Consider the following 25986-nt stretch of genomic DNA (forward strand, 5'->3'; position numbering starts at 1 on the left):
AGCGTCCTCACATTTTTCCTCTGTATTCTCCATACAGCATTAGATTTTACTTTATATTCGCTAGATATGTCAGCAGGAGTTTCACCAAAGGGACGTCGCAACAATAACCACATGACTCTATTATACCAATAAGACGTAACGATATAGTCCTATGACTGCACACAAACTTGAAGTCGGAAGTCCTATGATGGCCGGCCTGTTTAATCACGTGGCGTCTGTAAAGCGCTGTAAAAATTAAACTATTTGACATACAGTCAACATTAAAGTGCAGATTTCTTTATTTGCCCCACTTGACTATGACAAAATTTAATGGTAGGAAATGTTTTCTCCGTTAGAGGGCACTCATGCTCATTGGACGGGTGATATTTTATTTCTGTACATGTTATAGTTGGAAGGTGTGTTGTATTTTTTTGGCGTAATATCGTCATGCAATAGGTTATAGTACAATATAATAATAACTAGGGCTGTCACACGATTAAAATTTTTAATCGAGTTAATTACAGCTTAAAAATTAATTAATCGTAATTAATCGCAATTCAAACCATCTATGAAATATGCCATATTTTTCTGTAAATTATCGTTGGAATGGAAAGATAAGACACAGGACGGATATATACATTCAACATTCAGTACATAAGTACTGTATTTGTTTATCATAACAATAAATCAACAAGATGGCATTAACATTATTAACATTCTCTTGAAGCGATCCATGGATAGAAAGACTTGTAGTTCTTAAAAGATAAATGTTAGTACAAGTTATAGAAATTTTATATTAAAACCCCTCTTAATGTTTTCGTTTTATTAAAATTTGAAACATTTTCAATCAAAAAATAAACTAGTAGCTCGCCATTGTTGATGTCAATAATTACACCATGCTCACTCATGGTACTAACCCATAAAATCAGTTGGACCCAAGCGCCAGCAGAGGGCGCCAAACTCCAAAAAACAAGTAACAAGCGAACATTACACTGTACTGTCATTTTAGTCTGTTTGAGTGGGGCATGTGCGTTAATTGTATCAAATATTTTAACGTGATTAATTAAAAAGATTAATTACAGCCCGTTAACACGATAATTTTGACAGCCCTAATAATAACAGTTATATATTATGTATACAGTGATACCCCTACATATGAATTTAATTTATTCCACGACCTGGTTTCTAAGTCGAAATGGTATTATGTTGAGTGGGATTTTCCCGTTAGAATACATTATAATTCGATTAATTCGTTCCACAGCCCAAAAACCTACTCTAAAGCCTTAATAAACACTGCTGAAACAATTACAAATAGCAAATACTCATAGCAAAACAAATAAATTATAAATACAAATAGGAATAATATTAATATAAATAGTAATAATAATGTATTGAATTATGTTCTAATGTGGCGGTTGTGTTTTGCATGCTGTTCCTGATGACAGAGTGAGAGAGGTGCGGTAGAGTTTTTACTTTCTCTTTTCATCTTGTTCGCATCGGCTACAGCGGACAGTAGCCATGTTGTGTTGCACAAGTACACCAGAACAACAGGACATTAAAAGTGAAACTAAAATCTCTACTGCATGCAGCTATTTTACTGTGACGTCAGCCACGCGGTGTGTTCAGGTACAGTACGCAAAACACATCGGCCACATTAGAACCCGATTTGTTACATTATTACAGGAATTATCATTATTATTCCGATTTTTATTTATAATTTAATTTATTTTGCTGTGTATAATTGCCATCTGTAATAGTACAAACAGTATTTATTAAGGATTTAGTGTAGGTTTTCAGGCTGCGGAAAGAATTAATGAAATTCTAATGTATTCTTATGGGAAAATCCTGCTCGACATACGACCATTTCGACTTACAATTAAGGTCCTGGAACAAATTAACTTTGTTTGTAGAGGTACCACTGTATTTCCAACATGTCGTCATTTGTGACGAGTCAAATTTTACGTCAAATGTCGAAAGGATCGTATGTAGATGCGATCGTATGTCCAGTTACCACTATAAATACATTTTTTGAAAATAAAAGCATTTTAAGTTCTTTTTGTACCGAAAATGAACCAAACCGAGCACTTCAAAAACTGAACCAAACCGAAATTACATTTTTGTGTAGCGTTACTCCTCTAATTGTTATAGACCGTTAAAGTATTGTCAAAGCGCTTTGAGCACGTCAGGGTGACTGTTCTTTTGAATGCATGTCCACCTGTGTTTTTCCTATGAACTCTTCCAAATAGTTTCTGATGCCCCAACTTGTCTTTTCTTCTCTTCCAGATCAAATGAATGTTTGCTGGCACCGTCCAAGCCAAAACAGTTCAGCCTTTATTTACATAAAACTTCAGAATGTCAAGCAACGGGAATGAGGAGGGTCTGCCATCTTTCAAAAACATCCAGGGTGCGACCCGTGCCATCTACCCACATTTATAAAGCTGAGAGAGATGAGGACGTCTTGGTGCCTGGGGATGGGTTAGGGCTAGGGGAGTCAGTGAGTCTCATCAAACCGCTGTACTGTATATCTAAATCACAGCACTCGATTGGTTGTAATTCACTTTAGCGGATGCAGAGAAGGTCAAAGAGTAGCGTTGCATGAGTCAAAGTACACCTCTGGTACGTCAGGCGACCAAGATTTGTTTTTTTTCTATTCCTTATTTTTTTGATGACGTAATCAGCCATATTTCATCGTTTACAAATAAGACATGCACCTTGAATTTGAATCGAAATGAAAACGGCGCAGCCATTTTGAAACGGGGAAACTGCTGAGACGATTGAGCCTGTGCAGTATTGTGTGAGTGTACAGCTACTAGTCAAACTAGACACGAACGGACGGAGGGATGGATGAATACAGTAAATGAGGGTCGTGGACATATGAATGTTGTGGGTAAACCAACATACCTGTGTACCTTGAAAGCACAGCCAGGCTTGCTCTTTTCACATTGTCATGTGCCATGGATGTCATACAGCTCAAACCAGAGTGTTGTTGTCGCAGCAGTGTTATTTGTTTACTTAGGGTAAAATTTCAACAACAACAAAAGTTGTATGGCTCTTAATGTTAAGATTTTTTTTTTTAATGTTAATTTTAGAAGAGGGTTTATTGTGCTAATTTTTGTGTTCTTTTTAAGTCCTTTAACAATGACTTTTGAATGGAAAAAGTAGTTCCTATTCATTGACTAGAGTGCTCTTATTTTTCGTTTGTCTTGTCTTGGATTAAGTCGTCGCTCAAGTCCGTTGACTCTAAAGCCTGTTGATGAGGAGGGTTGTTGTTACCTTTGTCCTCTTGTAAAGAGTGCCGACCCTGTTAGAAGCACTGTTGATCTACGTAGTCATGGCAATGAAAGAAAGGTCTTTTAGGTCATAGTAAACCCCACCAAAAAACAAAAAAAAAACACTTGAATGATTGTTTGTCCTAGTCAGATGTCACCATGTCGAATTTAACTGATGATTGACGTCCAATCATGTGGCTCTTTTCATCCTTCTGCTGTGAATTTAAAGTTTTTTCACGAATAGACATCCGGTCCAGTTGAACTGGGAGAGCTACCCATTCCCAGGTCAAATGAATTAGAAGTCTATCACCATCAATGTCAGCCAAGGAGTTAAGTAAAGGCAGTGGTTCCCAATCCATGCAAATTATCCCACATAAAGAAAACATTATTTGACATCAAATAATGTGTGTCACAATTATTAGCACCCCTGGTGTTAATACTTTGTACAACCCCCTTTTGCCAACAAAACGAGGTCTGGGGACTGAGATGGCCATGGGAGGAGCTTCATTTTGTGTCTGGTGAACCATTTCTGTGTAGATTTGTCCATATGTTTAGGGTCATTGTCTTGCTGAAAGACCCAGTGACGACCCATCTTCAGCTTTCGGGCAGAGGGCAACAGATTTTGATTTAAAATGTCCTGGTATTTCAAAGCATTCATGATGCCATGCACCCTAACAAGGTTCCCAGGGACTTTGGAAGCGAAACAGCCCCACAGCATCACTGACCCACCCCCATACTTCACAGTGGGTATGAGGTGCTTTTCAGCATACGCATCTTTCTTTGAGACCAAGATTGAGCTTTTTGGCAACAAACACTCTTTAAGTGGGTCTGGCGTGCAAGACAAAAAAATATATATTTTGCAATTGTTTTCTACTTACAGTATATTAGTTATTTCATAGATTGAATTTGAATGAAACTCTGGGGACATAGCAGAATTCCATATGAACCTTTTACAGAAGTCAATAAAATAAAATAGAATTTAGGAGCCTGTACCCTTGAATTTATGATAGACGGCAATGGATAATACACATAAAGATAAGTTGAATGAGTATTTGTCCAACTTAAGTGATAATACAGATTCATTCATACTTAGGGTTGCCAACTTCCTGAAAAAAAGTGACACCTCATTGGTTGTCAAGCTTAAGCTTTTGGGGGTCTGTTTTTTTTTAAAAAATTTGAAACGTGCAAACATAAAGTAAACTTTCTTTTTGTAACAACTGCGTTCAAAGTCCTCTGAGCAATAACAATTCCACAAATGATCTCTCCAAATATAATAGGGAATAGCACACGAAATTGATAGAACACAAAAATATAATACAAATAGTGAAAATAAGGTACATACGTATAAAAAAAAGCAAGAAAACAAATGATCATTTTAAACATGCCTTTTACTCCTGCTTCACTCAGACCTCTTGTATCCCACACTCTTATGTTATCTTTCGTTTTCCTCATGGCAAGTGACAGTAACTTCTCGACCAATGAAATGAGTGGGATTGTCATTGTTTTGTCTGTCAGTTCATTGGTCAGGAGAGGCAGGGGAATATTCTTGAAAAGCACAATACCACTATTCTTTCTGTCTACAAATAAAACACTTTTTGATTTTCATGAAAATACAGGACAAAGCGCATCCCTTTTAAGATTAATACAGGACGCGCACTTTTGTTTTTGACTACGGGACAATTTTGTTTTTCGGTTTCAATAGTTGTCAACCCTATTTATACTGGAGGCACAAATGGCACCCTATTAAAAAGATTACCTCTCAGTATTTAAGGGAGCCAAACCCACTTAAAGCGAAAAACAGGTTTGCAAACTTGGTGTATGCTGTATGTTAGTGAGAACAACATTTTAGCAAGTTCAAAAAATAAAGACATTCATACCAGTAGGAGTTATAAAATTAAAATAATTAAATTTGGTCATCAAACACGGAGTAGTATAATTGGCTATCACAGCAGCCCGCTGAGATTGGTGGAGATTTAATAAAATATTCTGCTTAATTCTAATTCTATGAATACGCGGGATGTCCCGATCAGAGTCATCTGATTTTGAGGATCTGCCGATACTGAGTCCCGATCCGATACTGAATTTTATTTTTTCTTTTAATTTGAACAAAAGTTCCAAACATGTTACAGTCCTGTTCTTTTTACAGTACTTCCTCTTCCGCTTTTTCCGGGAGTGTTGCGAGTATAAAACGTATCTATTTTTGTAATTTTTTACAATGACATTGTATTTCTGGATTGTTTTGTTAATTTTTAGCCCTTAAAAAGTAAAAAATAAATAATTATATAATTCAGGCCTGAACAATATTGGAAAAAATGACCATTGCGGTATATAGTATATTGCCAAAGCTCCACATTTCTTCACCTTTAATACCGTACTTTTAATCACTCTCCATAACATTCATATAGTTTATATGAGTGAGTCCACTTTAATTCACTGAAGCTGCCGACAACAGCCTCTTGACAACGAAGATTGACTAGACGATGGTTGACCCATTCACGACTTTGATCGTAGCGCTACAAAGCCTTCACTCGCCAGATCAAAGCTAAAAACCTGTCAATCATCGTTAATATTAACTAAACTACAGCTGCACTGCTGACCAAAAAAAACTGCAGGAGGGACAGTGATAGGCTGTGCGAGCATGAAGCCAAAAAACATAAATATGGCTGAAAACACTCCAGTGACTTGAAGTTCCGCTCTGAGACCCCCAATTTGGCCAAATTTAAAAATTATCCTATATACATGTGTAATATATCATTACAAAGCTTAAAATCTCAATTTTCTGGGGGAAGAAAATTTTTTAACGGGAGGGCATTTTTATTATTTTTTTCAAACAGCAAAACCCTAACTGGAGGTAAGAGCATGAGAGAGCATAATTAAAGACGCCATGATTTTAACGAGATATTATAGTGTACTTACCTCTTTTCGATCCAAAAACTCCATGTAGCGTGTATCACCGAGTGTCAAGACACAGCTTTGAATGGCCACAGCCGAATTTTGGGGGGATTCTATGGGTGAAACCTGTTCATATAACAAAGGGTTGCGATGCAGAAATCGCAGACATCAAGGAGTGGTCGAGATTTTCTTTTTCATTATTTACCTTTTTTAATGTTTTTTTTTTTTTTTTTTTTTTCAGTTTTTCTTTGGATTGATAATGTATCATCTATAATATTGGGGAAAATGCGACAGTATTATTATTATAATTATTATTGTGGCGTAAGTTGTTTAAAAGTTTAAAACATGCGAGTAAATAATTTTTTAAAGTCGTTTTTTTTAAACTAAATATTAGACATTAATTAATGATTCTAAGCTAAATATGAACAACATTTTGAATAATAAATATAATTACTTACCTTCTTTTTATGGCTGGGTTGAAACAAAAGCGGTTGTGCGACGTTTGTAAACTGGGGTCTCCAGGGTAAAACGGACAAATTAAAAATAGTTCGGGGGCTTCATGCACCATGTATACGCTATGGCAGCATATAGACATATTGTTCAATCAAACACAACAGTTCTTCTGGCTTAAAATGCAGCAGTTTATTTTAAAGAGGGGTGCAAGAGCAGAAACGGCTTTTTCAGTCTTATCTGTGTTTTCCGCCATATATATTTAAAAATTAAAAACCGCAACCCTTTTCACACGATTCCGATCCTCTGAAAAATGGCGCGATCGGCCTCATTTCCGATCACTTGATCGAATCGGGACATCCCTAAGGAATACTATACCGACCAGAATACCATGTTTTTATTGTTTGTGGGACAATTTAGTGTATTCCAAATTCCTCCCTGAAGTGTTGTTGGGAACCTCTGCCTTAAGTCCCCCATTTGAAAATGACAAAAAGCAACAGTCGTTACAGTATTTCTCATCCAGGAATCTTTTTATTTCATCCGTATTACATTTGTGTTGATCGGACTGTTGTGTCGCCAGAGAAGTATGACTGCGCCTGAGCGATTGTATTGTACCTAACAAAGCCTTAGATGACCATGAATGGGTCACGGCCCAAACTTGTCAATTACCATGCAGGTAAAGAGCACCAATGATGTTTTCTAGTTATCTCACACGCCGCTTACGATACGTTTGTGCTTTTCTCTTTCTCTAGATAACAATTCTTCTCTTAAAATCCATTTAAGAGCTTTTATTATGTACTACTTACGGATTTGATATGCATAGTTGTAGATGTTTCTTTTTTTTGCCTTACTATATTACTATATTACTTGACCGCATCGATATAGTCGTCGTAGATTTTGAGGTTGTTTGACATTCATAACTTTTGTTTTCAAAGCATATAACTGATCATGTTTTAAATATTCACATCATTCATAGCTGGATGTCCTTTTTTTCTTCAGTTGGTGTTACATTACAAGTTTGTCTAGTTGTCTTTTGATACGAGGAATTAGGCAACCGTTTTCCTTGTTGACATGTCAAAGATCATATTTGAAAGTATAATGTATCAATCTAAAGATTGTCCATGTTTTCGGATAAACGTTGTTTTCTACTGTATCCATTTCAAAAAAGAAATTGTCGTTTGGTTGGAAATATTTCTTAAGTTTGCCCTGAATGTCAGGCCAAATAGAGCAGTTAAGATTTTGGGGTTTTTGGATATTATTATTATTTGCTTTTGTTTTGTTTTTCGGGTGGGGGGCGGGGGGGGGGAGTGATTGGTGAGAATCGGAGAGAAGACTTTCCCCTGCTGGTGAAGTCAGAAATGCTGCAGATGATGAGTTCTAACCTAAGGGATGAAGGTTGTGACTTTTTGCACTTCTGTATATAGTCAAACAGAGACAAATGTGTATCATATTGAGATATTATTTTGAATAAAATAAAAACAGATCTATAATTATAAGGAATTTTGTTAGATTAATTTAAATTCATAAATTAGAAGAACAGCTAAAATTGCTTGCAGAGAAGGGCACTAGTCTCTTGGCCAATGCATTCGGCGAAAGCTATGCGCTTTTTGTCTTCTGTTATCGGTGGTATAGTTTTGCCTGGGAATGTTTTAGGGGGCGTAATGCCCCCCCGTGTCCTGCTTTACCCACCCCTACAAATGATCACATCACAACATTTGTTGGCCACATTGCTGCTCCCACACTTCACTTGATATAAAAAAAAAAATAAAAAAAAAAACATAAAATGTATTCCATTATGATTTGACTGCATGTATAACCATGTAAACAAAAAAAAACATAGTTGTGTAAGGAAAAAGTTCACAATAATCCGTACAGTAGATAACATCCACAGTGGGGTGAAATAACACTTCTGAACAGCTCATCTTACACTTGTGTGATAAAAGTTTCCAAGCAAATATGTTATTTAAAGAATAATGAAAATATAAGCACTCATCCTACCCAATACGGTGGTGCCTTGAGATACGAGTGACCTGGTTTAGTTTACATGTATACATAAGTACAAGGTGTCCCAGAAAAATGTATACATCCCTTTTGCAGCTAATAATTTGACACGTACACATTTGAATTGCATTTTTATACTTCCATTAGCAGTTGAGAATGAATTTTCTTTAAAAATAAATAAATAAATAAATGGACACCCTGTACATACAGTACATATATGTATTTTTTGCTTTGACTTGCAAGCGGAAGATTGAGATAAAAGCACTGTATGTAAAGGAGTGTGAGGCTCAGTCCCACCCATTCCTTTCAGTAGTAAACGGGTCATTTTTTTTATAGGGTGCCATCTGGACGAAACGGAGTGGACACTAACAGAGGGGACATTTTATGCTAAAGGTAGCCCTTAGCCTTGCTTTGCTAGCATAATAGCGAACATGACTGTGAATACCTGATAAGAAATCTATCATTTTACTAATAAACCATTTGAAATTATTCAATTCAATTAATTTCTTTGATTTATAGCTTTAACAGAGAGGGCACGATATGATCACACGAACACAATAGAGACATTGACACTTGGGATGAAACAGAAAACATTAATATATATATATATATTTTTTTAATTAGGTAATATATTTTAATTTAAAAACAACACACGATTATCGCAGACAATAAAATCAAATAACCCAGATAGCAGACAGACGTTGAAATGATGTTGAATCGACATTCCGCCGTCAATCTTATATCGTTGAATCAACGTTGACAGCCGACGTTGATTTGTCATCACTTTTGCACCCTCAATTAATGTTGTTCCAACATTGTAATCCTTACAAAACCTAAACGTCTTTTCGATTATTAATAATATTAGAACAATGCTGAATCAATGTAATGTTTTCCTAAATTCCTTCATTTTCAACCATGATGCTATTAATGTTTTCAGATATGCCCATATTTAGAGGTCCTGCTTTATTTACAAACAAAAGAAACAGCTATGCTGACTCATAAAATATTATACATTATCGATAAAAAAACAAAACAAATAATTTAATAATGAATAAATAATAAAATAAAAATTTGGCCAGATTTCAAAATTATTTTTAATTGAATCACAACAATAGAAAACTTCATTAACCCTCAGTAAAGTTATTTAAAACTTAAGCCTTCTCCTCACTCTGACAAACTTTGCTACAAACTTTGCCACCAACGTGGTCTGGGATATAACGTAGCCACTTCTGCACAACAACAGCAAATGCATATTGTGACGCGGCCATCCCTATCTGCCTCTTCAGGGAATCTGAAAAATACAAACAAAACGGCATTCACAGTTAATTCATATCAAGGAATTCTGCAGGTCTCATGGGTTAGTTTAACATACTTCAGTATTTTGTGGTGAAGTGAGTTTCTTAACCAATCCTAAACCAAATTAGGGCTACATTTGGGAACGGTGCTAGCTAGTTAGCTAGCTACGATGGAAAAATGACCGTACTGTCTTTGTATTCAATAAATTAATTTAGACAAGACTTGAATGCGTGATATCTAGTGATTTTAGCCTTTTAATTGGAAAAAGAATTATGTTTGTCTGAACTAAGTTAGCTAACATGAAGGCTAAGTAGGTCTTCGCTTGTATGCCAATCACAGCAAATGCACCGTTTCTTACAGTTTCGGCAACTTTGTCACGTGTCAGGCAAACCGTTTTATGTACAACTTTGATGACAAACACGATTTATTCTACCGTAAGACATCATTGCTGATAAAGGCTCTGAAGAAACGAAACAGGCCTACCTTTAAATATGGCTATCCTTAAATGAGGCATTTCCAGTGGAGTTTGTTTGAGGTGATACGTCTTCCCGCTCAACCACGAACACAACTATTTTTTGACCACAACTGCCGTTCATCCATATTTCGAAGACTTTTCAATCATATTTCCCGGTCAATCAAAAATCAGTTTGTCAACTTTCAACAGTACATGTTAACCCAACCATCATCTGACACACCATAGAACAATTTTGTTTCAACGTCACTGTCAGGTGTCATCGGTATTTGCAATGTTGATTCAACATTGTTTATTGTTGAGAATTTCAACGTCAACCATACTGATTATTTTGATGGAAAATCAGCGTTCATTCAACGTCAGTCTGCTATCTGGGAAATTATTTGGGAATGTTTTCTACCTATATTAGTTATTTTATAGACTGAATTTGAATGAAATACACTAGGGACGTAGCAAAATTCCATTACCTTTTACCAGAGGTAAATTAAATTAAAAAAAAAAAATGAATTCAGGAACCTGTACCCTTTAATTTACAATAGAATTTATAATACACTTAAGTTGAATGAGTGTTTCTCAAACATTAGTGAAAATACAGCTTAATTTATACTGCAGACACAAATGACACCCTATTAAAAATAACCCAAACACATAAATGATTATACTTATTAAGGCAGTGAATGAAACCATGTTTGGGGGGTCTGAAACAATGTCATTTTACTTTCATTTTACCTAGGAAAGATGTTTTGAGCTAAGACGGAACAAATGGAACACATCTCAAGGCACCGCTGTACTGTTCCAGAGCCATATATATTTCCAGCCAACTTAAAAAGCACGTTTTGTTGCTCTTATCTCTGGACTGTGCACTCAGCAGGTGAAGGCCAGCCACACCAAATGCACATTTGGGCAAAGTCAAGTCTTTGAAATGAATGTAAAGCGGCTGCTCTATTGTTGCTATAGAACCAAAGCACCAGATTCTCCAAAACAAGACGTTCAGTCTGTATCTTCCCTGCTGAGGGCACATAAACACACCAACGCTTTTTGCCAGCTTTTTACCTGTAGGTGCAACTACCACTTATGTATTCGCTAACAGTTGCCACACAATGATGTCTGATTTCTTTATGCACACTTGATTGTTGCCATGATTGACTCTTATCTGTATGGATGAAAAAAATAAATAAAACTTTGATTTGCTCATGCAACACGACATGTGTGTGTGAGATTTATTTTAAATCTAGGACAGACTTCACTGGTTAACACGGGTGTGCATGAGAGCAGCACTGCACGCTGCCTTTGGGGTGACCTCGTGACGAGTTCTGGAACAGCTCCATCGAGGCTCATGTGTGACAGATGTTAGGTTATGCCGGTGGTACTGGTGCCCATGAGACCACACGCATTCAGGGGCGGACTGGGGGGTGGAGTGGCCTGGGAGTCATTGACTGGCCCACTTTATGGACAGTGTTGGAAGCTATCCAGCCAGCAACACAAGTACCTGTACATGTACCTTGATGAAAAAAACAACAGCTTTTTAGAATGTTGTTTTGGACAGAAATCATATCGTAAACAATAACCCAAACCCTTAATTATTTTAACATACACAATAAGTACAAACTTGTTAATAATCTCTTAAATATCCAGGAATGCAAAAAATAAACATTTGTCTGAAGACCACGCAACATTGTCTGTCTGACTAAATAAATTAAATACTAGTATAACTGAAAAAAATCTTAGGGTATAACTAACATAATTAAAGATGGAGCCTTCAGGTAAAACACGACTGCTTTTGTCCACAAGCACAGCCAAATTTGAAAACTTTTTACCTCAATTATGATTACTGTATGATTATCCGGGAAAAAAATGTAGAAAACATGAAAATGAACTACATAATTTCAACTTTCAGTCTCATGACCATTGTAGGTATAAACAAATAAAATTTATTAATTTCAGCAAGTAGCTTTTTTTTTTGCCACAAGTTACGGGAATAAAGTATATACAACAAACAAATTTAAAAATCAGAATGCCAATGAAGGCATTTTCTCACCTTCCTGTAACACCACCCACACACTGTCACACCTTCAAATGGAGTCATGATCAATTCCCTGTTTGTTCTTACAAGGTGTGAATTGTTATTCTCGCTCAGTACAATTCATAAACTATTGAGTCAACTATTTCTGTAATATATCCTGTAATTGGCTGAATGCTTTTTCTAAACACCTAACGAATTCCCACAACCACATCAGCTGTGCCCCAGTAAATAATCCAATAACCATTAATTTGTCGGTAAATTATTGCTTTTTATCACAAATAATCTCTTTGTTCTGAGCCAGAAACGTGTGCCGAGTGACAGAACCAATCAATGATAATTCACAGCCACAAATTCATCCATCCATCCATCCATTATCTACCGCTTAATCCGGGGTCAGGTTGCAGGGGCAGCAATTTAAGCAGGGAAGCCCGAACTTCCCTCTACTCAGCAGCTTAAACCAGCTCCTACGGCGGAATCCCAAGGCGAGGCGTCCAGGATGCAGCCGAACCGGACGCCCGAGCCACCTCAGCTGGCTCCTCTCAACGCAGAGGAGTAGCGGCTCGACCCTGAGTCCCTCCCGGATGACAGAGCTTCTCACCTTATCTCTAAGAGAGAGTCCAGACACCCTAACTATTCCCGGCCGCCTGTATCCAGGATCTTGTTCTTTCGGTCACGACCCACAGCTCATGACCATAGGTGAGGGTAGGAACGTAGATCGTCTGGTAAATCGAGAGCTTTGCCTTTTCGCTGAGCTCTTTCTTCACCACAACGGACCGGGTCCGCTTCACTGCAGACGCTGCACCGGTCCGCCGTCGATCTCCCACTCCCTCCTACCCTTACTCGTGAACAACATTATTTTTCAATCAGTTATTGATCATTTAATTTTTGCACCATGAATGCAAATCATATGCTCACGTAACAAATCCTAAGCATCTTAGTTTAGAGACACCTAATGGTCAATAAGCATAACTGCTGTGCTAGAGGCTGTGACCAGCCCTTGAATAAAGGCAAAAGTCTTATACATTAACCTTGGAAGGCAACATGCATATTGGCCAAAATACGATAATGAAAAACTGATGTCAATATTATCCAATATCATTCAATTTTATCGGCCTATATTATCAGCTACCCGATAATATGGGACAACTCTAATAAGTTATGTAGCATAGTTTTTTTAACCATTAACCTATACATACATAAGTACATACATAATTTTTAGGGCCTCATATATTTCGTCTACTGCTTTTTAAGCCCGGAATGCTGACAAAATAAATTGAATGACTTTTAATGCGAGTCAGTGGAATTGAGGAGGTTTTCGAAGTATTCTCCCCACCGACTCACGACGTCCTGAGTCGAGGTCAGCGGTACCCCATCTCCACTATACACAGTGTTAATGGTGCCCTATATTCCTCTCCTACGACGCCGGATGGTGGACCAACATTTTCCACGACCTCACCGAACTCCTCACATGTCTGAGTTTTTGCCTCAGCAACTGCCAAAGCAGCATTCCGCTTGGCCAGTTGGTACCTGTCAGCTGCCTCCAAAGTCCCACAGGCCAAAAAGGCCTCTTTCTTTAGCTTGACAGCATCCCTTACCGCTGGTGTCCTGGTTCGGGGATTGCCGCCACGACAATGGAGGCGCAGAACATGGCTCACTCGTACTCAACGTCCCCCACCTCCTAAGGGACAAAGACGTAGTTCTGCCGGAGGTGGGTGTTGAATAAAGGCGTGTGAAATTTTCGATTCTTAGATTATTCGCGATTCGGCCGAGGAAGATTTGAGAACAATTAAAAACATCCAAATTCCGATTATTTAAATATGCCAAGTAGAGTGGAACTAAAACACAGTCAGCACATTCTTCCGGACGCTACGGGGAACGGATCAAGAGTAAACATCCACAACTCACACTTCCTAAATACAAAACAGCAACAAGCATAGCTGACCTAACCAACCAACTTCTCCATGAGATCAGACCTGCTCCCAAAAATTTATAAGCAAACGTGTTGAATTATTTTGGATTTGACTAGAAAATGTTCTTCTAGATAATAGGGGATTTCGAAGAATGGTTAAAGCAATACAGCCGAATTACGCCATCAAATCACGGCGCTATTTCACTGACACGGCACACCAGCTCTCTACAAGCAGACAAAAGTAGAAATCATGCCATCGCTGTCGAATGTAGACCGACTCACCTTTATGTGCAATGCATGAAAACCACAAGGGTGATAATATGGCTGAGCTGGTAAGCGGTGCTCTAAATGAATGGTACATCGCAAAAAAAGACGTTTTTGTTGTTACAGACAATGCAACTAATATGGTTGTCGCTGCCCAACTGGATAACTTTAGCCATCTGACATGCTACGCCCACACGCAGAACCTTATTTTTTCGACTGCAGGAGTCAATGCACAGCAGAGCACTTTAATCTGAGCATGTCGATCAACTCGATTGTTGAGGTTTGGATGCAAAATGACTTAAAAAAAAAAAAAAAAAAAAAAAAAAAAATATATATATATATATATATATATAGGTATTTGCACCTTAGTGTTTACATGTTCATGTTTACCCAACTTAAAAAGCAGAAAAGCACTTTTTTGAGCCATTTATATTGAGGTAGTAGTACACATTGTCTTTTATTTACACCTGCTTGCACTATTTGGTTGGATGAAAATAATATATTCCTGCAAAATGCTACAATTATTTCTGTTGATACGGAATGAGGACTTGAGTATTTTATTTACTGTTTTCAACTGTTAACTTGATACTGAAATAACAGTTTATTTAAGCCTGAGAGGATTTTTGTACTATTTTTTATAACTAATGTACGAAACATTAAAAGCAGCTAAAAAGGGGTTCGGGGTTGTGCATCAATAATCAATTTATAATTGAATCGTTGCCTCCGAATCACAATTGAAACGTGAGGATTCCCACTTCTAGTGTTGAAGCTCCTTGTGACAGGGGACTCTGCCAGACGTTCTCAGCAGACCCTCACAATACGTTTAGGTCTGGCCAGCATCTTACCCCACCTTCGAGCCAACACACCACCAGGTGCTGATCAGTTGACAGCTCCGCCCCTCTCTTCACCCAAATGACAAAAACATGGGGCTGCAAATCCAATGACACTATAACAAAGGCAATCATCGAAGTGTGGCCCAGGGTGTCCTCTCGCAATGTGCAACCACAAATGATCATTTCAATAGGCTTTTCACATGTTTGCATCGGATTTTGTACTTATACTGTAGCCCAGGGGTGGACAAACTGTTCCATATAGGGTCCGGGTTTTTGTTGCAACCCATCAAGAGGACACCTTTTCACCAATCTGGTATCTTACAAGTGCAATCAGTTGATTGCAGTCAGGTGCTTCTTGTTTCCCGGGACCTCTCATTGGTTTAACTGCTTGTGCTAGATCAGATTTATTCATTTTTTTTCTCTTTATTCTTTTTTTTTTTTTTTTTTTTTTTTTGGGCACTCCTGTGATTCCATACGTCCTGCCATAACTGCCACATACAGTCTATTTTTTAAATTTTATTTATTAACAACAATGATAAATTTTACAATTCCAAAGGCAGTTTGGTAGCACATTCAAACACTGTGCTGGCTCCTCCATTCATTGTCTCCTTCTCTGGTGGTAAATAGACAGCAGCCAACGGTATTTGAGCTTCATTATCACCACCACATTGGACATATTTTCCGTGTACCACTGCAATGCATTGTGGGATACAGGGAACTCCGGAGTGACCATCGTTTTTCACTAGATCACTGAGCCCTCTGAGGGTCCATCTCACCAAGTTCACTTCGCTGTTTTAGGAATTGGAACGGCCCTTAAGATGGCGGCGGGGATTCCCCCGGGGGGGCGGTGGCTAGGGCAAGAGAGCGAGGGCTCATTTAAACCGCGATTAAAACGCAGCCCCACTGCGGCCCTTGATAACCGGTTTGCCCACCTCTGCTTTAGCCAGTATATAAAAGCAGAGATGAACATCATACTTATGCTTGGATTTAAGAAAAAATAGAAAAGTGCAGACTGAAATGTATTTTCATATGACATACAGTATTGCCTGGCAACAGGTTTTATAGACTTATTGCACATACTGCCATCTAGTGGAAGAGGATTTTCGCATAGTTCTGCCTGTCACTGTGGCAGCCAGAGATGAACAAAGGCGTATTTTTGGTTAACCCTTTATAGGCCACTCATTGGCTGCCATTAACGGCGCTAGACGTCCATTCCATTTCGACTGGGAGGGCTAGCAGCAAATAATGGCTGCCTACCCAATCAAAATGGATTGGACGTCTTGTGCCGTCAATGGCACTGAAAAATGAAATTCACAGCCAGTCCTCACAGTTGACTGTATATTAATTGGGCGTCCATTATTGTCAATGGCTGGCAATGAGTTAATTACTTTAAGGATGGGGGAGGGGCACTTAGGAGTGTTATTAGCAACCATAACTGATGTGTATTACTGTTTGTATTAATTTTAACTTCATTAATGCATAAATAAATTATCAAAACTCACAAATATATATATATGTTTTTAGAATTATAATTCAACATTAGATTTTGGTTTATGTAGGTCACAGGTACAATACCAAATGTTAATATTGTGGTCTACATGACCCAGAATGTAATGTGTGCGTATGCTGACATCAGGTCAGTAAATACAAAATTAATATAATAATATTAAATCATAGACTTCATTACCTATTGATGTGACCCTTCGTCATTGGTTGCCTCACGCCTTATCAGGGGGGCCGAGCTTCATTTAGTACAGTCAGGCGAAGACGGAACACGCTTATGTCTAAGCTGGATTCAAGCTTGGATTTTTGAAGAACTAAGAAAGCTGTACCGCATACAAACAGGAAGGATTGTCTCAGGAGTGATTTGTTCGAGGATCCAAGGTAAATACACTATTTTTGCATAACTGCCTGTTTTTTGCTCTTTTAACAAAGAATCGAGACAGTTTTACGTCCACATCTACAAAGAATTCAGTGATTGAAGCATTTATTCGCAGGAATTTTCTCCTTTGTTTACACATGGAGGCGGCTAATTTTCGTAACTGACTAGCCTTATAGTTGGCAATATTTATGCAAACTAAATGATACCTGCACGTTGCTTTTTAACCAAGAATCGAGACTGCTTTACATCCATATCTATAAAAAAAAATTCAGGGATTTAAGCATTTATTCACATGAATTTTCGCCAGAAAAGCTAAGTTTACTCCAGGTGGCCGCAAGCCTCATTCTCTAACAGAGTAGCATTGTACTTCGACCTATATACGCAAAATAAACGCTAACTGCACGGTTTCTTTGCTTTAAACCAAGGATCAAGACTGTTTTACATCCATATCTATGAAGAATTCGGGGATTTAAGTATTTATTCACATAAATCTTTGCCAGAAAAGTTTTGCCCACGTCAGACGGCCGCTAGGCCTCATTTGCGAACAGTTTATAGTGTATAATGATAATAAATGGCTATTCTATTCTATAATAAGTTGTTATTGTATATAGACTTTTATTAATCATCTATTTACATATTATTTTATATTTTATATTTATATTTTTATATTATTGATTCTGCATGTCTTCCTCAAGTATTAAGTTTGTGATGTTAAATTGAGTGATTTATTAGCTGTTGAAAACTTGCAGGAAATAAAAACAAAATTAAGTTGCTATTTTGGTCAAAAACCTATATGATATATTTAATGTTGCTGTTGATCCTGAAAACATAGGTGATTGTCTCTGCATTTGGTGATTTTTGTGCATCTAGTGTAAAATCTGAGACTTTTATAGCCATTTTAAGTTGGGTTATACTTACATAAAAATATAATTAATCGGGGGTTTTATAAGGGAACGACTATGAATTTTTTTATGCCGCTGCTCATGGAGACTCATATATGGCTAAGGTAGTTGCTTGTTTTGGTTTTAGATCGGTAGCAGCTTTGGTTTTGAAACTATTTGAAGTTTTTGAAAGTAGGCCCCCTACGAATCGGCCCCGTTTCCACTGTCATGTCAAGAGGTTATGAAGTCTAAGATTCAATAAAGGAAATGATCAAATTAAAATGATAGCGACAATGCATTACCCATACTTCCTGTGTTTGTGGACTGTATTCCAAAAATAGACAAAATCCGGATAGCTTTGTATTTTTGCTCTGTTCTATGTTTCCAACACAAATAAAAGCAATAAATATTTCAGTATAGTTTGAAAAATTGATTTTAAAATCGAATGATGCTCTGAACTGTCTATCGCTCTTCCATCCATGTCCCAAGTTAAAGGGGGGTGGGGGGCACATGTCCAGTCACGTCCACAAACGTCTGTCTCCTTCTGTCTCCTTCCTCGCCGTGGGTGTGACGTCTCCTTTAAGAAAGCGGAAGTGAGCCGTGGGCTGTTAACGCGCTGACGATGTGGGCAGGAAATGCCGTTGAAATTGAGCAGAAGCGTCAACGCTTCTCGGCGTACTCGCCCGAACGGAGGACCCCCGAAAATGCGCCTCGGTTGACTCGGTCGTCAACGTCCTGGGAGCGGCCACTCTCCCCCGGGGCCGGGCTTGCGACACCCGCACGCTCGGTGTGATTCCGGCCGAGGCGCTGCAGCCTTCCCTGGCCTTGCTCGCTCGCGTTGACGGCTTCGTTGCGGGACAACAACAAAAAAGGAGGTATCTGGCTATTTTCCTCTCCTTTTTCTTCTCTCCACGACCATGAGGGAATACAAAGTGGTTGTTTTGGGCTCGGGTGGAGTCGGGAAATCTGCCCTCACTGTTCAGTTTGTGACGGGCTCCTTCATCGAGAAGTACGATCCCACCATCGAGGACTTCTACCGCAAGGAGATCGAGGTGGACTCGTCCCCGTCCGTATTGGAGATCCTGGACACGGCCGGGACCGAGCAGTTCGCCTCCATGCGGGATCTGTACATCAAAAACGGACAGGGCTTCATCCTGGTCTACAGCCTGGTCAACCAGCAGAGCTTCCAGGACATCAAGCCTATGAGGGACCAAATCATCCGGGTGAAGAGGTACGAGAGGGTGCCCATGATCTTGGTGGGTAACAAGGTGGATCTGGAGGCAGAGAGAGAGGTGTCCTCCGGGGAAGGCAAGGCCCTAGCCCAGGACTGGAACTGCCCTTTTATGGAGACCTCTGCCAAAAACAAAGTTTCCGTGGATGAACTGTTTGCAGAAATTGTCAGACAGATGAACTACTCCACTGTTCCAGCTGGAGGCGACCAGTGTTGTTCTTGTGTTCTGCTCTAGAAAAAAACCACAATCAGATAATTGTGCTTTTTTTTCCCCCCTTTTTTTTATCTTTTTAAATCATGCCTTTTCACTTTTCAAGTATTTCTACTCACCGTTGTCTTATGGTTTCGCACAAAAGGACAACAATTTGCTGTTTGTATTAGTTAGGGTTACAAAGGTGGAAGGGATATTTGGAAAAAATCTGAATTGGAAGCTTCCCATGGAACATTAGTGTCATTTAAGAGAAATGCATTGAATGTCAACATTCTTTTGTGTCATAAATCCACGCAAAATCGACAGGTCTCCTTGCCGATGGAAATCCAGAAGGGCCTAAATTAAATAAATAACAGCAAAATTTTCAAATACCATTTTGTTAAATAACAAATTGTGTAATATGGCCCATAAAATGTGAAATACGGTAATATTATTATGAATAGATTTAACAGGATAAAGAGCGATTTTCATATTTATATTTTTTTTAATTTCAGAATGCCTTTTTCCACAATAGTCTTTTGATTTGATAATGAGATTTTACAAGATAAAAAGCATTTTTCACTGTCATTTTTTTCATAATGTCTTTTTTCACAATGGCTTTTTTTTATTTCATGTTTTTCAGCACAATGAATTGTCTTCTGTCAATCAAATACATAAGGCGGAGTTAGTTGAGTGATTGGCTGGATCATGGAGTGTGACCTTTAGCATTTGGTACTGTCTGGTAGTTAGCATTTGGTAGCGTCCGTGAACTATAAGGTCAACCTCCAGAAAGCATCTCATCGAAAACACACTGTTGCTGAAATCCTCTAAGGCCTTTCATGACAATCCAACCTTAATTCTGAAAGTGGCTCTACGATACAGCCGATCCCTCAACTGACTCCGCCTCACGTATTTGATTGACAGCACACAGTAAATAGTGCTGGAAAATGACAGAATGAAATTAAAAGGCCATTGTGGAAAAATACATTATGGGGGGAAAAATGACTGTGAAAAATGCTTTTTAGCTTGAAAAACCTCATTTTGCTGAAAAAAGACATGATGAAAAGTTATTGTGAAAAATGGCAGTAGGAAATAAACAAAAATTGTAATGTTATTAAATGTTGACCCCTTTAGGGTTCCATACTTGGCCAGTTACGAACACATTACTGTCACATAATTGCTCCTGCTAGTAACTGAATTAATTGAACGAGCATCAGGCTCAAAACTAAATTCATAATTAGGGCACATGTTAGTAAAGGCACCATTGTACTTACATTTAAATCTGCTTGTTTTTAATCAGGATTAAGCCCCAAATATTTTTTCCTTAACTACAGTGGACCCCTTCTAAATTCCTGGTTTCTTTTCTCTGTTGGATAGCAAAAAAAAAACCTGAATTGCTGCCTTCTTAAAATTGACATGGGGGGAAAAATACTTCCGCAGATAAGCTATGCCCCCCACCCCCACCCCAAAAAAAAGTTGATGTGAATTTGTGAATGCCGAACCACAAATACAGTGGGGTCCAGTGTAAATGTCCAAATATACAATTTTCAGTTAATTCCCATGGAAGGCTTCCACCTTATCGAGTGAAAAATTACTAAAGTCATGCATCCCTAATAACAATAGTCCTGAAATGTGTTTACATGACAGAGTACTTGAATGTTTTTTGCAACCCCCTTCCCCAAATACAGCTTTTTTTTTTTTGTATAATATAACACTTCTCTGAAAATGTGCCTCAGTGGGAATGTGTTATTGTGAAACCTAAGAAACATTTTTCTTTTTTCTAATGTTTTGCTTTAATAATCTTTTGTGCTAAGTGGTGGAGTCAGTGTTATGTCGGTCACTTTTAAGATATTTTGAGGGGGGGAATGGGGTGTGTGAAAGAGCTTAACTGGGGTCTGGGTGTTTAGACAATGAGGAAAATTGGATGTTAAATATTTTTGTATTCATTTTAGATGGCAAAAAAATCCAACACGCGTGTTCATTTTAATTTTGAGAAGAAGCTTTTTGCAGCTCTTCTCTATGTTTAAAGACTAAACTAGCGTCATGTTTTTCTTCAAGTGTGCAAACTAGTTGAGACTGAATCAACTGAACCTCAGCTGGTTGCTGCCAATTACTGCGCTTTATTTTGCATTAGTCAAGCAGCACTGTGGATTTAGTGTGGTTAGATTGTCTGCCTTAAAGTTCTGGGGATTGAACTACGGCTCGGGGCCTTCATATTTGAAGTCTTCATGTTATACGGCTTCCTCCCACAATCTTAAAAACATGCACGTTAGGTTCATTGAAGTGCAGTTGTACATTGACTTACAAGCCATTGCTTGGTCATGTTTTTGTTTTTTGTTTTCTTTGTTATTTCAAGGCCCCGAAAATATTTGGTTTGAGTAAGCTTCTGATAAGCCCTGCATTTCACTCTCAAGTTGTTATAGACATAATCGTTCAGCTGAGTCACAGAGCATATTGAACTGAATAAATTAAGGCCCTACTTTAAACTATAGTTCTGTGTTAAAAAGTTTGCAACTTCCTTGCTATGTTGTTTAATTGAAGACTCCAAATTTCTCATAAATATTAATGTGAATGGCTGTCAATTGGCAGGGTTTACCCCAAATCTCTTGACCAGAGTCAGTTGGGATATTCTCCAAATACCATTAGGTTATGGATGGACATGATTAGTCAACAATAAATCCCATGCAATCCATTAAACGACAACAACAATGCACCTCCGTGAAGTTGGCCCCCTATCAGATGCAAATGTATATAAAAATGATGTTAATCGTTTGTGCTATAAAAAGTTTTGTTTGTTTTTGTCGTTTTTAAGATATTTACAATTCTTTTATGGGTCAATTTGAAGTCAACCAGCTCCACATTTTGATTACAAATGGTGTCATTCGTTTATGCTTCGTTTGTGCTGTAGTTTCGTTTGTACTGCTATCGTTTTTGAGACATTGAGCTATTGATTTCGAGTGATGACATCACTCAGCCCCCCATTTATTACAAAATGGTACATTTGTTTATGCTGTAAAAAAAAATTGTGCTATCGTTTCGTAGACATTGAGATATTAATTTCGAGTGATGATGTCAATTGCAACGGAGGGGCTGCGATTGACGTCATCACTCGAAATTAATATCTATAAAACGACAGCCGCACAAACTAAAATGTTTACAGCACAAACGTAGCATAAACAAATGGCACAATTTCGGGTCCATTTCGCAATAAATGGGGGGCTCCATGACATCACTCAAAATTGATATTTCAATCTGAAAAACCATGGCAGCAGAAACTACTTTTACAGCACAAACGTACCAGAAACAATCGACACAGTTTTTAGCCATTTTTAATCAAATGGGGGGGCTGGATGACCCCAGATTGACCTATAAAAGAATATCTCAAAACGATTGCAGCACAAACTAATTTTTTTCCAGCACAAATAACATTTTTATATAAATTTGCGTCGGTTGGGGGCCCAAATTCACGGAGATCAATAATGCCCCTCTCTATTTTGAATCTTCTCTACTGATTTATTTGTGTTGTACCTTTTCTCCTATTTTCCAAGATGTTGGATGTGTTACCAGTAGAACTTGGGACTTTGTGCACAAGGACCTTTTAGTGAATTGCTGTGGCTGCATGAGGCCAAGTCACGATAACCACATGTCAAGTGCCTTCCCTGCGACTGTGCCAAGTGACGAGCCCTCCTTTCTCTGCAGTGCGTCTCTATGGCAATCAGAAAGTTTTATTTCTTAGCCTTTACTTAGGTCGTTTTCCAATCACGCCCAATGTCCAGGTACTGCGGTGAAGAAGCCATGTGTGACGTTGTTTAGTTGTTCTGCTTTTCCTTAATGGTGTAATGAGAACTTTTTATTGTGGTGATTCTACTTTTGGACAAAAAAATCTGTGATGAACCTTGTCAGTTTTGAGACTTGTATTACAACAACAAAAAATGCATTTTATGTACCAATCAGTTTTGTGCTTGTCTTACTTGTAATTTATACTCACTTTAATTAGGCACAACTTGATGCAATCCACTAAGGTAACTTAAGTTTATGTCTGAGTGTGATGATTGTGCCAAATTGAACATTTAATTCATACTAATAGAATAGGAAAAATAGTTCATTATTATGCTTTAACGTGAGGTTTTACATTAAAATGGGGGACAGATCATTAAAACGGCAAATTTATCACTTTGTAGTGTAACATGTTAAAAAATATTAATATGACGTTATAATGTGACACTAAACCCTTTTGTACAAATGAACTGGAATGTAATGTAAGCGTGAAGAAAAGTACGTTCATTTTTATTTTAATAGAGTGCCATTTGTGTCCCCAGTATAAATGAAGCTGTAGTTTCACTAAAGTTGGACAAGTACTCAAATTTTTGTGTGTGTGTATTATCAGTTGCCGTCTAGTATAAATTCAAGTGTACAGGCTCCTAAATTTTATTTTCAAATTTTAATTTACTTCTGTCCAATGTTTATGGAATTTTGCTCTGTTGCCAATTTGTTTCATTCAAATTCAGTCTATAAAATAACTAATGTAAGTAGAAAAAAAAAATCCAAAATAATTATGATTTTATTGTCTTTATTCATAGTTAGTCCCTAGTATCACTGTCCACTCTGTTGTGTTAGTGTCCCTTTCGAAAATTCCCCATTTATTAATGACACCTCTTCAGTGTTTATATAAAATTCAAAATTCAACTGTGGTAAGCAATTTAAAAAAAAAACTCCTTTAAAAATCAGATGTTGCAGTTTTATGAAGTAAGTTTAGTGTAGTTGATCATAACGTGTCCACTCGGTTAAAGGATGTTAGATATTGTGTTAGCAAAGCTAGGCTGAGGATTAACTAACAAAATGTCCCCACTTGTTTCGACCGTTACGTCCAAATGGCACTCCATTTAAAAAAATAAAAAAGACCTGTAAACTAACAAATGCAGTCAAGGAAAGTAAGCAATCTCACTATACAGTATACATTTAAGGCTCAACTTGATTAAAACAATTTATTGGTACATTCCTGATTAACAGATCACATTAAGTAGTATAATGAGTTTAAAAAAAAAAAAAAAAAAAGGGGGGCTTGTATCACTTGCTTTTAGTGTGAAAGAAACCGTGCCAAACCATGTACAATGATAATTTACAGCCCTATTTAGATCCCTTCACACACATTTTTTTTTTTTTTTTTTAAATTATGGGGGTCTTGAGTCCAGATTTTGGTTAGGCCATTCTAAATGTTTTTTTGTGGTAAAACCGTCATGTTAAAAGGTCAAATCGGTTTATAATGAACTAGGGCTGCAGCTATTGATTATTTAAATAATCGAGTAATCGGATAAGGAACATTTCATTCGTTGCAGAATCAATTTCAAGAGATGTAAAAGGCTTGCTAATTTTGCAGTTCCACAACAGCATTAAATGCGACTAAAAAAAGAAACTCCAGAGTTTTTTCAAAATATGCAGGATTGCATTTCCATTTTACAAGAGCAATAAATGCATTTAAAAATAAAGTAACTGAGCCTCAAACGGTATAAAATAATAAACAAATAAAGATGCAGCTACAAGAGAACTGGCAAACTTGCATAGCAAAAGTTAGCTAGCTTAAATGCTATAAAATATAATATAAAATATAAATTATAACTTTTTTTTACAATGCTCTTAACAAATCGTTTAAACACAATATTTCCCAGAAAACTGTTAATTACACATCTAAACTAAATAACGAATTCATAATCACATTAGCACAAACAAAAACTTACAACCTTATGCTGGTCTTAACAGGGAGCAGGTGGATCCAGCCGTGTAAGATGAGTTATGTCATACTCACTGTTGCCACTAGAGGGTTATGTATCTACCCAAATCAATAAAACTAAATGCAAACACTGCACAGTGCCACTCTAATTAAACGACTCCTCGAAGCAGCAAAAAGTATGATTTGAAACTTTTTTTTTTTAATTGAATTAATCAATCGGTTAATCTTTGCAGCATGATATTTTCCCTCACTTGGAAAGTCCCCGATCTGATTACATTTTCATAAATTTGGCATAATCAGTGTTGCCAACTCACCAGTAAAGAAAGTAGTTATTTGCAGTCAAGTCGCTAGATGACATCATCACCTAATTTGCGTGTAATTGTAATGGATGCTGTATGAGAGAGGGATAACGTTGTGGGAGATGCAAAATGTTAGTTAAAAAAACAACACAAAAACACATTAAATATGTCTAGAGCTAGAAAATGAACTTTTTTTTTTTTTTTTTTTAAACTATATGGCCCTTGTACAATAGAAAAAATGATAGTGACTTGTCACTGGATTTGTTGCTTGTGACAAAAAGAAGTCACAAAAAGGCTTTGGAAGGTTGCCAGACTTAGCGAGAAAGTTGCCAAGTTGACAACACTGGGCTTAATCACCTCATTTTTAGAAGATTTTTTTTTTTTTTT

General features: G+C 37.5%; 2 protein-coding genes across 17 annotated transcripts in view; both read left to right on the forward strand.

Annotated features, from left to right (window-relative positions):
* The window catches only part of mbnl1 (muscleblind-like splicing regulator 1), a 139614-nt gene extending 128051 nt beyond the window's left edge, over nucleotides 1-11563 (forward strand). For all 16 annotated transcript variants that reach the window (XM_057857372.1, XM_057857370.1, XM_057857371.1 and 13 more), the window contains one exon: nucleotides 2263-11563. The gene's annotated coding sequence lies outside the window, so the exon portion shown is untranslated. The remainder of the gene's footprint in view (nucleotides 1-2262) is intronic.
* A 7119-nt stretch (nucleotides 11564-18682) lies between these two features.
* On the forward strand, nucleotides 18683-25736 carry LOC130929828 (ras-related protein Rap-2b-like). The gene has a single exon (XM_057857387.1). It carries the CDS (start codon nucleotides 19069-19071, stop codon nucleotides 19615-19617), a length of 549 nt encoding a protein of 182 aa, XP_057713370.1. The 5' UTR covers nucleotides 18683-19068; the 3' UTR covers nucleotides 19618-25736.
* The last annotated feature ends 250 nt before the right edge of the window (nucleotides 25737-25986 follow it).

This window comes from Corythoichthys intestinalis, chromosome 14, assembly GCF_030265065.1.
Source record: "Corythoichthys intestinalis isolate RoL2023-P3 chromosome 14, ASM3026506v1, whole genome shotgun sequence".
Lineage (NCBI taxonomy): Eukaryota > Metazoa > Chordata > Actinopteri > Syngnathiformes > Syngnathidae > Corythoichthys > Corythoichthys intestinalis.